At 37.4% G+C, this 12675-nt stretch overlaps 1 protein-coding gene across 6 annotated transcripts in view; it reads right to left on the bottom strand.

Annotated features, from left to right (window-relative positions):
* csmd3b (CUB and Sushi multiple domains 3b) overlaps positions 1-12675 on the bottom strand; it is a 343211-nt gene that overhangs the window by 90326 nt on the left and 240210 nt on the right. For all 6 annotated transcript variants that reach the window (XM_088404543.1, XM_088404544.1, XM_088404545.1 and 3 more), the window contains 2 exons: positions 5138-5241; positions 4893-5005 (listed from right to left, as the gene is read on the bottom strand). In XM_088404543.1, the coding sequence (XP_088260669.1) occupies positions 4893-5005; positions 5138-5241 (217 nt within the window). The remainder of the gene's footprint in view (positions 1-4892; positions 5006-5137; positions 5242-12675) is intronic.

Raw genomic sequence — 12675 nt, 5'->3', positions numbered from 1 at the left:
ACAAGTCAGCGATAACATTCAGCTACCAAATTGTTCCTTGAAGGGGGGCTAATGGAGTTGCAAAGTTGGGTTTTTAGAGTGCCTTGCTAATCTTCAAATGTGAAATTCAAAATCATTTTGTCAGGTGCCAATCTCTCTTTATAAGCAAACCGTTCAGAAGCTTTCGATATAGTGCAAGTGTCAACCTGTGCGTTTTTGTTTGCCGTACTTTGTATAGTTTTATGCACATTAAAACATGTACGGCGTACAAGAAAATCAGTACGGGAAAACACAAATTTGCCATTCATGGTACCACCCGTTTAGCACTGACTATCGAGAAATGGTAAAAAAAGAAAAATTTACCGTGCGGTAGCCTCCATTTCGTATTTTTTTTCATCGCAGACAAAGTGAGCAATGTACCACAAACAATGGCCAATCACTTCACATTGCTTGTGAAAAACATGTTTCCAAATTATAAAGCTGCAACGATACGTAAATTATATTCGAGTAAATTGCATTCTTTATGTCCTTGTTTGAAAAATTAAAGTAGAAGCATTTTACAAGGTTGTCATATTCCTGCCATGTTCCTGTTTTCTTGTGATGTGTGTGTTTCGTGTGTTTCTCCTTCCACTATGGGGGCGGGGTCACCGGCCGGGCACACCCGTTGCCTGTTTGCCATCAAGGGCTTTTTAAGGCTGGCCGGTGCAGGAGCCTGACGCCGGGTTATTCCTTTGTAACGCTTCCCGTTCTGAGTGATTCTGCCTCAGGACTCCCTTGGTTTGTAATTTGGTCTCTTTTTGCATTTTTGCTCATCGATAGTTTCTGTTGTAACTTTGTCCTAGTCGCTCTCGTACAGACTCCGCTCCCTCGTTGTTTCATCCTGCCAGTTGAATTGACCCGCCTAGATGTTTTGTCTCTCCCTCAGTTGGTTCTTTGTGATTTTGGTTTGTACTTTACTGTTTTGGACTATTTTTATTCTCACACCTGGCGTGTGATTTTTGTTGAATAAACTCATTTTCTGACTCTCATCCTCATGTGTCTGGTTAGTCTCCTTAACCCGCCCGGGTTTCGAGGTTATTCACAACAAAGATAAAGATTTTTTTTCCCCTGAAATATTCTTATAAAATGATTGCAGAGTAATAAAAGTGAAAGTAAATATACAGATAACTGGATTTTATTGAATAGTTTTTAAAATAATTTTCTAAATATTTTGGAAGAGAAGCAATTTTGAACCAATTGTAAGAAATATTGGAAGGATTATTTGATTTTAGTAAGTGCATTGTGTATAGTCTGCAGAACCCAAATTATGTGTCTAATGTTTTTTTAAGTATTTTTTAAGAAGTTTTATTGCAGAATCAAAATCTATAGAATTGTGTAATAAGTATATACATATATACATGTAGGCCTATTTACAATATATTAGTACTTTTGTACTTCATACCTGCAACAACCATTTTTTAGAATTTCCTTAAAAAAACGTTGTTTAAAAAAAAAAACGTGAACATTTGTCGTTGGGATAGAATGTGTAAAATATCATTACATGAAGAATAGCCACAGTGTGTTCGAATGCAAATCAGTATTTTCTCCAAGATATGTGGCACTTACAGAAATTTTCAGACATATTTTATTTGTACATATATTTGATATTTGTGTTTGGTGATGTAGCCGCTCCTTGCTCAACATTGTAAGATCCAGTATACTAATGTAATTTGATGGCTTGGTGATGAATTTTTGTCTCCTCCAGTGAAATCCTTGAGGGGGTAGTATTTTGAAATCAAATCCCGCAGATCATTATGACAAAATCTGTTAAAAGACACCTTGACATCTCTGGCGCTAATAAAAACCAATTACATATTACAAATCATAAAACAGCAGAAGAACATAAAATAAAATTTCAGATGGGACGAAGTTAAGACTTGGGAGTTGGGGGAACATCCTCAAGAATTACTGTGCAGTATTATTATGTCTTTATCTGTCCAAGATATTACATGTTAGCCAATTCAAAAAGTAATATCCCTCCTAGTCCAATTTAATATTTGACGGCTTTATTTGATGACAGACAATACTGCTTTTTTATGACCTTAATCCTAAAATACAAATGATTACCTGTGCTAGTGCAGTGGTTCTCAAATGGGGGTATGGGTACCCCTGGGGGTACTTGACGGAACACAAGGGGATACTGGATTTTAAATAAAAAAACAAACATACAAATGTGCAAAAATCCTTTAAAAATAAATATTGAGCTGATTAAATGTTTCAGGAAAACAAATGTTATATTCGGTAGGTTTTTCAATTTTATTATTTTTAAACGCCAGATTCCCCCCACACCAGAGTGGTTGAACCCAACTTGTTATGTGCCACCTCTCGTTACCTATCAAGTTAATGATTTATTTTTGGGAACAGATCTCTACTATCATCCCAAAAGTTGAATATTTTTCTTTGTACAAATATTTATTTATAATTATTTTTGAAGACGGGTCTGACACAATATTAGGTTAATGATTTATTTTTGTCAACAGATCTCTAAGGTAATTCCAAAAGATGATTCTTTATGTTGAATATTGTTTGTAGACAAATACTGTATTTCTTTATGATTACTTCATTTTGAGAACTGGTGACACTTTATGCATATACATTTTTTTGTGGACAAATAATAATTACGTTAATATTTTATTTTTGTGAATAGATTTGTACTGTAATCCCAAAATATGATACTGTATGTTAAATAATTTTCTGTGGAAACATGTTTAAAATTATTCCATTTTGAGAACAGGCCTGACACTTTATTTTGAATAAGTTTTTGTGGGCAAATAATTATTAATAATTAACTTATTCCTTTTTGACAACAGATCTCTTCTATGATCCTAAAGAGGTCAACCACCGATGTCATTTTTATTTTATTTTTTTTACCCGAACTTGCTTTGTACTGGTTAAGGGTTACTTGGATGAAAAGATATTTAACAATGAGTATATCACTGAAAAAAAGTTTGAGAACCACCGTGCTAGTGTATGCTTCACAAGTTGCGACTATAACACTACTAAAGAGCTAAATATGAACTGTGGAATTGATTTGTATTTCAAATTCTGCTGTGCAGCTTGAATGACAAATGTGTGTATTCATAGTGCTGGCACAAACTCACTGAATCTTTAATGCAAATTTTATGTCAATAATGTTGCAGTGCTGCTTCAAATCTACAGTGGGAGATGCATGCTTGTCTGTGGGTGTGTGTGTGGGTGTGTGTGAGATGTGTGCCTCGCAGCTGGCAGCAGAGACCAAGTGTTGCCAGGTGGGTGAACTTGGCATTAATAATAGATGAATGGAAACAAGGGGAGAAAAAAAGAAGAATCAGACAGACGGAGTAAAAGAAAGAGTAGCAGGAATAAAACAAAAGAATGAAACATCAAGGAAAAGAGTGACAGGTCTTTTGATGGACAAAAACAGAATATAAGACAAAATGAAAATGTGAGGACACATACTGGGCCTTGCTTTACTCAAGGAGATGCAAATTAGGGAGGTTGTGCTCTTGAGAGGATGCACATTTGTTAGAATGTGTAATGGTGAGGTCATATGCTGGCAAGGCTAACTTGTGAATTTGAATTTATAATTATGAAACTGATCTAGCCAAATTCAGCAGTAAAAAGTTGATATTTTGTCTACTAATGAATTTGATACGCTTTTTATTTTTCATGTACAATTACACATTCTGCCGCTTTTTGATGAAATTGACATCACATTGGTGACATTCGCAAGCTGAGTCATGATTGGTTGTTTCCAAAGCATTGAGTATGTGTCATGTCATTTTCAGTTGACAGCAGGAAGCAAAATGTTTTTTTAAAGGTATTAATTCTTTGACCGCCAGTCCAGTTAAAAAAGATTTTTTTACTTATACAGCTCTCAACACTTATACAGTGGCTATATTGTATTGTATTTTTTGGGACTATTCGCAACAACTTTTTTTCTCGTGATTTGAGACCTGCGAGTTCTCCAGGTTTTTTTTTTTTTTTTTTTAACCAATTGTTTGCGTCTGTTCAAGGTGTCAACTTATGGAGCAACTATGAAATAGAACTGAAAATATGTAAATCAATGGCTGTGCTCAAAAAGAGTTTTAAAAATGGAGTATTAAAAATATGAAAATGACATACAAATCATATAAAATTATGTATAAATTGAATAAGATTGTATTATTTATGGACCCTTAAAATGAGTTAAAAATCGAGGATTGGTATCAGTAGTGTCCACGAGTACCGTATTTTCCGCACTATAAGGTGCACCTAAAAGCCTTAATTTTTTTAAAAAGCTGATGGTGCGCCTTATATATGGATCAATATTGATATTGGGATCCGTAGATGGGGAATGAACTGATAAAGTAAGCTTTACTTGTTTTTTTGTGTTTACAGTTGAACAAGGTTGGTCATATTGACATTGAGTTATTATGCTATTGAGAGTTTAGAGTTATTATTTGAGTTATTATTGCCATTACTTTGAGTATGACTATATTGTGATTGAAAAAGTTTTAAAACATGCCATTAATTGAGGGTGTGCTTTATAATCCGGTGCGCCTTATACATGGAAAAAGTTTTAAAATATGTCATGAATTGAGAGTGCGCCTTATAATCCGGTGCGCCTTATACATGGAAAAAGTTTTAAAATATGTCATGAATTGAGAGTGCGCCTTATAATCCGGTGCGCCTTATAGTGCTGAAAATACGGGACCCAAAACTTTAGTATAATGCTGAATCTGGGCTGATACTGATGCCTTGTATCCGTCATCCCCCATCATTTATTGTGATATTTATTTGCAAGGTATTCTACATGGAAGTTCTTGTCTTCAATGGAGGATGTGCGCTTGTAAGGTTGTCAGATGTTTGAGTACACTTTTTCTGTTAGCATACTTGGAATCCTGTGTACTTACCTTTGTAGTTGATCTTAAAGCCAATGGATCCGACACTCTCGTCGGACTGCAAGTGGAGCCACATCTGGTGGGTCATGCTGACAATCAGGTCGGGGACGAAGCTGCCCGACAGTCTGCGGCACACACAAGACATGACATTTCATTCTAATTGGAAATAAAAGTCTCCTTTCCATGACGGCAATGAGAGGGTCATCGCTGCTCGTAATGCGGTTTTCCGGAGCGGGAAATAAAGCACTGGTACTTACACCTGCAGGATGGTGGTGGGATCTCCCACCTCCCCGCCGTCTCCGATGGTCAGCGTGTCATAGGCGATCTCCAGGTCAAACTCCTCAAAGTTAATTTGAATGACCTGCAGCAGACAGGAAACAATATTCTTTAGAGCGCTATTTTCAAATCGCAAAGCCTGCATTTCCTAAGGCTTTATGTATGCGTAGGATGAGTCAAAAGTTTGGAAACACCTCATACAATTTATATATGTATATAAACACAAGGACCTGGGATTTGTTTTTTTTTCTTTGAAACTATTTCAATTAGAAGGTTTTTGCATAATTTTATCACATACTGGTAAATCTGCTATTGTTTATTGTAATGGAGAACAAATGATTGCTTTTGCTCATCAAAAAGCTTCAACAAAAATCACATTCAATTAAAACGTTTTGTAAGAGAATATAGCAATTTGATTATCAGCCAAAATTGTTTAATGCAGTGCTACTCGATTATGTTTTGCAACGCGAAAGAGAAAACATTTCGTGACCCCCCCCTTTTTATCTTTAAAATTGTATACCTAAAACTGTATCCTTTTTAACATTGACACAAGGAAAAAGCAAATAAAAAAAACTTTCAACAACTGCTAAGTCCTTTTTTTTTACAGCATTTATACAGGTTAAAGGTTTGCCTAAGACATGGGTGTTAAATATAAAGCCCGCGGGCTGGTTTTGGCTCGCAATGGGTTTAATCCGGCCCACAAGGTGATTTTGTAAAGTATAAAAATTAGCGTGATTCTTTAATATAAGGAAAAACTTGAAATGTTTTTTAATTATTGGTAAAGTTAATTTTTATGATTCCTAGTGATGTTATGCTTTTACTATTTTGGACAGTAATAATAAAAAAAATACGAATAAATTTGAAGTTGTAATTTTAAAGTCATATAAATATATACCATGTTTTTATTGGTCCGGCCCCCTTGGGAATAGATTTTCCTGCATAAGGCCTGCAAGCTAAAAAGAGTTTGATACCCTTGGTCTCAGCAGAAAAAAATGCATCTAAGTGCCTAAAAAATGTCCTAACCTTATTTGATCACAATTACACTTCACACGGCAAAAACAAATCCTTTTCCCTGGGGGTCATCCGCACCCTCCCCCATGGGGGGCCCACCTCACTATTTGAGAGCACTTCCTAATTCCTTGACATTCGAGTTCAGTTGATCCAACAATCTCACTCTCAACTCAAATATTTCATATCGCAGTCACCCCCCCCCCCTTTCTTGAAATTTTCTTGACTCCTTTTGTTTTATTGTAGACTACACTCTTTGTATGTCAACTACATGCACACCACGTTCATCATTAAATACTCACTTTCTTGTGACCCATGCTTCGAAAAGAAATGGAGCATGACACAAATATAAAGCACTGTACCCCATTACTAAGTCAAAAAATCAGCCCATAGTCAACTGGGAATTTTACTGCTCCGAACAGTTCATGAATGTATCAAGGTGAGGAGAAGCACAAAGCTTGCAAGACTGTGATCGGGAATTATTCAACCAACACTTTCTGTTTCATGTGAGACCATGGAGAGACAAGAACAGGAAGCCAGAGAAGGAGAAAGATGATGGTCACTAGGGGGAGGAAGGGGGAGGAGGGGCGATTTAATAATGAGCACATCTTTGATGCTCGCTGAGAACTGTGTAAGAATATTTCAAACTTGAGTTCACCCTCTGGGAGAGATTGAAAGCACGCCTGCACCCTCGTTCTATCGCGCTCTCTCTCTCTTCCTAACTTGCTGGAGGGGATTTTTTATTTTTTTTTTCAGATTTCCAGATTCAATTTCCTGCTCGTGGACTTCACAAGCATCTCCTTGGCTTAAATCCGCCGTTAAAGAGTGGAGATATTGACGTGACCTCAATGCCAACAGTTCTGTTTTAGCTATGCTAATATGCGCTGTTAATGATAATGATTGGCTTTTCAGCAATCAGTGGGCTTTTCTTGTGTTTGTTTATTTTCAGGTATAGCTTCCAGCAATTAGTTTGCCAATCAAACTGCATGAAACAAAAGCAGGCAGATTCCTGGATTCCAAGTCTCTTTCACATAGCGAGGGTGTCAAAAACTAGCATTAAAACTAGGGCCCAGCCAAGATGAATTGTTTTCAGGTTGATGATGAGTTTTTGGAAGCAGAAAATCTTGATTAATTGGCCGATTGATTTTTCAAATTATAATTAATAAAAATTGCGTGTAAAGTGGTGACATTGAGGTCAATTCCTTACATAACTTCCTCACATAGCCCACTCATTTGTTCTGTTTTAAATGACAGATTCGCAGAATATAAAGATATATATTTTAAGATACGATGTTATAGTATTGATTAAAGTGTCACAAATAATGACATCTGTGTTATGTGTATAAAACAAGTAGTTCTTTAGGTACAATGTTATAACATCTATTTTGAGATGTTTAAAGCGCGATAATCAGATGATTCAATCAGTTACAAATTACCGTATTCCTCAGAGTACAAGTCGATCTTGCTTATAAATTGGCCCTTTTTTACCACGTGGATTTGGGTGGATTTGACAAAAATGCAATTATTAGTGATTTTAGTGGTGACATAGATCATGGCTGTCCAATTATAACACATGGTGTGTGTTATTAAAATGACAAAATTACGGTAATCATAGACTAATTTCTTCATCGTATATTAAATTACAATACCGTTGTGGTTATGGGGGGGGGGGGGGGGGGATAAAACAAGTGCGAGGCAATTTGTGTGTACATGTAGATGCAAATGCTGAAACTAATGTTGCAACAATAAAATGATTTGTAGTTTCAACGCTCTATTTTTTTGACACTGCTGATTACTAATTTGTCGAAAAGCCCTGAAAATCATCATCACTTTCAGTCACGCCAAATAACTCCTCCTATTTAAATCTCTGACATCCTCTCCTATCAAACATCCCCGTTACTCTTCTACAGGTAGTCATCTTCAGACCCTCCAATTTGTCTGAAACGGAGGTCTTTGGCAATGATTTGCTGATGATCTTACTTGGGATGTTCTTTACCCAAGTGACGACTGTTGTGAGATCAGAGCGTGGAAGATTGCCCTTCGTTACCCACCCCACACACACACACACACACACATACACACACACACCTGCTGACTTCCATGCGCCGATTTGTTCAAAGACACGTTTAAGGGCTGAGGGAGACAAATCAAGCCGTAGTTTCCTTTTCATAATTGGTCAAAGTTTGCCGAAAATATTGTTGTGAGATCAGAGCGTGGAAGGTTGCTCTTTGCTGTCCCCTCCCACTGACATTGATGTGCCGGCTTGTTCAAACACACTTTTAGGGGCTGAAGAAGACAAGTTGAGCCATGTTCTCCTGTTCATAATGTGTCAAAGTCTGCTGAAAAAAATTATCTACGCAGCCTCGTTGTTGACAACAAAGAGGCAACGCTTGACGAAAATGCATTTTGCGATGTTGTGTGCAAACACTCTTAAACGGATGCACACTATATCAAATTATTAGAGGTATACAGTATATAATTATTTTAAGCCTTGTAAATAACATGATGAACTCAGATTAAACACAGATTTGTGGAAAAAATTGGTCTCTTTTGACTATGCGGTTATAAATCGACCCTACTAATATGGGGGTAATAAATTAGGAAAAAAAAACAAAAAAAACTTGGCTTATACTTGAAAAAATACGGTAGCCTTCAATTGCTCCAAGACTGTCAGACAACAGAATAAAATCAAGCTGGAGCAGGAATCCAAAGCCTCTTTGAATCGTGTCTTTTACTGGGTGATGTTGGTGTGATAGACGTGTGGTCATAAAACATTTTTATGAGACAATTCGTGAAGCCACATCAGCACAGTTTACACGGCATTAAACATGGCGAGAACATAAGCGCAGTGCAACCGGAAAACAGGCGGTGTCAGGAGGGAGAGGGGTGCGGAATGGCTGCCGTGAAATATGTAGCCCGGACTCTTAAGGCACACATAACGTAATTCCTTTTGGTGTAGTGCGAGTGTACATATTTTTTCTCTACTCTAATTGGTTGGCGGCAAGGCGAGCATCCATCTCTCGCTCCGACATTCATGCCGGCATCGGTCCGTCACCCGCCTCCGCCTCACCAGTTCTAATTGGTCACCGCGCTCCCACTTCTCGCCAATTCGTCTGCGGTCGCTGGCCAATGAGCCGGCAGAATTGGGTTTCTGCATGATAAAGCGCCGCCTTTGGTTGAGGCGGCAAAAAAAAAAAAAAAAAAAGAGAGTAGCTCAGATGGTGGATTCAGTGATGTAAGACGGGTCGGGGAATATAGTTGTCCACCTATTATGTCATGGTTCATCTTTCGTACCACATTATGTTGCAACTTTTTTTTTCATGCAAAAATTTTAAATTGGTTTTACTAACAAATCTTTGTTCAGAGACTTAGAATCTTCTCTGTAGCACCACATTATGCCACAACATTCCAGGGGAGAGATGAGCACAGGAAGAAATCTTATGATTTTATCTCATTACAGTAAACTGCCAATGACGACGATATCCATCAAATATGTTTATCAACAGATTGGTAAAGCATTGGCATTGCTTGTCTGTGAATTGCGCATTTGTAAACCACTGCAATGACAAAAAAAACCCTGTGGATGGCATCATTTCATCCCTTTGCATTGGAGATATGCATAGTTTTTGAATAGAAGATAAAGATTAGGAGTGATTCTTGGTTTGTCATTTCGATTATGAAGAAATGAAATGGCAAAATGTGAAAAGTGGTTTTGTACACCTTATAGTGAGCAGAAAATATATACTTTACACACCTTACACAGAGAATACAGTATATACAGTACATGTGGTATCGTGAGAAAACAGACTCCTCAGGCACATTTCTCAATTATAAATTCATATTATTAATCTGATGAAGTTGGGAAATGGTATGTAAGCCATTGCAGGTAAAATAATAAGTACGCTTTATTGTTCCCTCTTTTATCGCTTGAGTTAGGTTCCCAAAAAAACCCACATTAACCGAAATTGGCAATGTAGTGATTGAGTTTGTTCAGATTTTTTAGGTGTTTCCTTTGTTAAAAACATAAATAAATAAAATTGATATATGTTTTTTATATGTTTTGTCTGGCCTGGCGTAGCAGGAAAAATCTCAAGTAAAATAGAGGGATAAACCTGAAATAGATATGGTCAGAAGTTAAAATCCATGTAACAGATGATTTTTTTTCATTGAGAAAAAGGTTTTTTGACTGGTCTGACTTAAAAGGAAGAAAAATTGCAAGAAAAACAGTGACGTATACCTGCAATAGGAGAAATCGCGATAGAGTCAAGCTGCAATAAAGTCATCATGACGAGATCATAAGTCATCATGCATGAGGTTTAAAATCATTACGACCAGATTGTAAGTCATCACTATGTTATCAGTGGCAGCATTAAAGTCAACCTGTCGCGTTGAGGTCGTTGTGACGCCAGGATAATCACAAAGATGAAGTGAAATCAACATTCCTTTAATAGTGAGTGAGAGCGCATTCTTCTATACGATGACTTTAAATCTCAACACGACAACTTTAAGTCTCTTCATGACGACTCTTAATCTCACTAGGTGAGCCTAACACACCATCAAATTTGTTTTTTTATTTTTATCTTTTTGTTTTTTCCGCAAGTACCAACGCCTTTAAGTATCAACAACGACCACTCGTTGCCACCGATGTCATGAAATGAATATTCAACATGGCAGTCACGTGGTGGAGCCTGGCCGCGTTCAGACAGCCCCGGCCGGCGGGGGCAGATGAGGGGCCATGAGGGGAGCGGATGATAAAAGCCAAATGAGAAGTCGAGCAAGAGCGCGAGAGAGGGGGAGGATGAAGAAGAATGAAGAGGAAGGAGGCGGCATTGCTAACGGCCTTACTGCCCCGCCATCCCCAAGGTTAAATGAGAAGAGGGGGAATGAATTGGCTCTAAAGGCTCATTCCGCTCAAACTAAATGAAGCAATAACGTCAGAGAGCCATAGAAGGCCATTAACACTTAACCCGAGCCGACGGCGAGAGAGAAAGAGGGGACGGAAAGAAACCAGAGAGGACAGGTCGGCGTGAAGAAAACCTGACGCTCCTCATCCTCACAGATGGACGCATGAGTGGAACACCTTCCGCTTCCCTTCTCTGTGATTTGATAGTTTCGAGCTCCTTAATGAAGACACTGAGGAGAATTCAGAAGGGACAATTTCCATGCCCGGCTTGTGTCACGACCACCTCCTTTCTCTTCTTCTCCTTCGACTTATAGTCTTGTTCATTTTTTATTTCCTTCTCTGGAGATCCAATATCCTCGACAAGCTGCTCCTCCTTCACCCATCAGTGTGCTCATTAAGAGCAAGCCATTGCAAATACGCTCCCAGCTATAAAACTTGCTGCAGTTGGATTCAAACATTTTGAAAAAAAAAAAGTTCAAATGTATAGTTTTGCAACTGTAAATTTGTCTTGAAGATAATTAGGGAAGGTTGTGTCAACTTTTCTAAACTTAAATAAAGGAAAATACTGTAAAATATGAAAAATGTAACCAGGTCTGGAACTGCCAGCTTAGAGTCAAGATTTTTAATCGGCAAACTCATTTAAAAATAATTGGAAGTATGTTTACATCTCTTTGCAAATGCATTCAAACAAAATTTCAATTATATTTTAAAATACCGGCATGTTTAATTGTACTTGTAGACGATTTGATTAAAAAAAAAGCATAATTTGTCTCCATGATGCTAGACGGTGTTGATTATCATCCCCTGAAGCATGATGGGAAAAAGTCAGAGGTGGCCATTTCAAAAAAATGGTGGTGTGTCATTTACAGTCACGTCAATATGTGGAACTTCATCAACACTTGTCCCCCTGCCCAAAAAATACCCAAGAAACCTAGAACCCTAACCCTAACAGTCAAAATTCCAATTAATTGTAAATACCAACCCGAGCCAAACCTTAGTTTTCCTTTTTGCCACTCAATTTTCCAAATGAGGTAGAAAAAACTTTTGACAAAACACACTAAACCCACATCATAAAGCCTAGCATGCATGTAGCTGCACATTAGTTTAACATATTTCCTTGGCACTAGACTGCAAGAAATCACATCCAATAGGGAGCATTATTGTCTTTCAGATAGCTTTCAACCTCTTGAGTCATTGTTTGAAAAAACATATTCAGAGATGGTTGCATAGAAGAAAATTCACATTTCACAACGACATCTCTCACATGCACTAGAAGTAAAAAGCAAAGTTTTGCTGAGCTTTATTTACAAGACGTGACTTTTTGGATTGACTTTAAATTCTTCTACCTAGCACATTGGTAGTTATACCTAGGTGCATGTATGCATTTATGCTCCCTATTTAGATTGTGTTTACTCTTCCACATTGCCAAATATATGGCAGTTTAAAACATTGGGGGGAATATGAATATTTAAATGTGTGAGGTGACACAATTTTACTAAAGATGACAGGTAACACAGTTGGTGAACAATTACAATACCAGATTCAAACTACGGAGAAAATATGCTGTTCTGTTGGGCTCAGTCGATAGTTTTTAAAATGTTTCATCAT

This window comes from Hippichthys cyanospilos, chromosome 21 (assembly GCF_059441005.1).
Source record: "Hippichthys cyanospilos isolate Australia breed blue-spotted pipefish chromosome 21, RoL_Hcya_1.0, whole genome shotgun sequence".
Lineage (NCBI taxonomy): Eukaryota > Metazoa > Chordata > Actinopteri > Syngnathiformes > Syngnathidae > Hippichthys > Hippichthys cyanospilos.
This window is presented reverse-complemented; position numbering and strand designations above follow the sequence as displayed.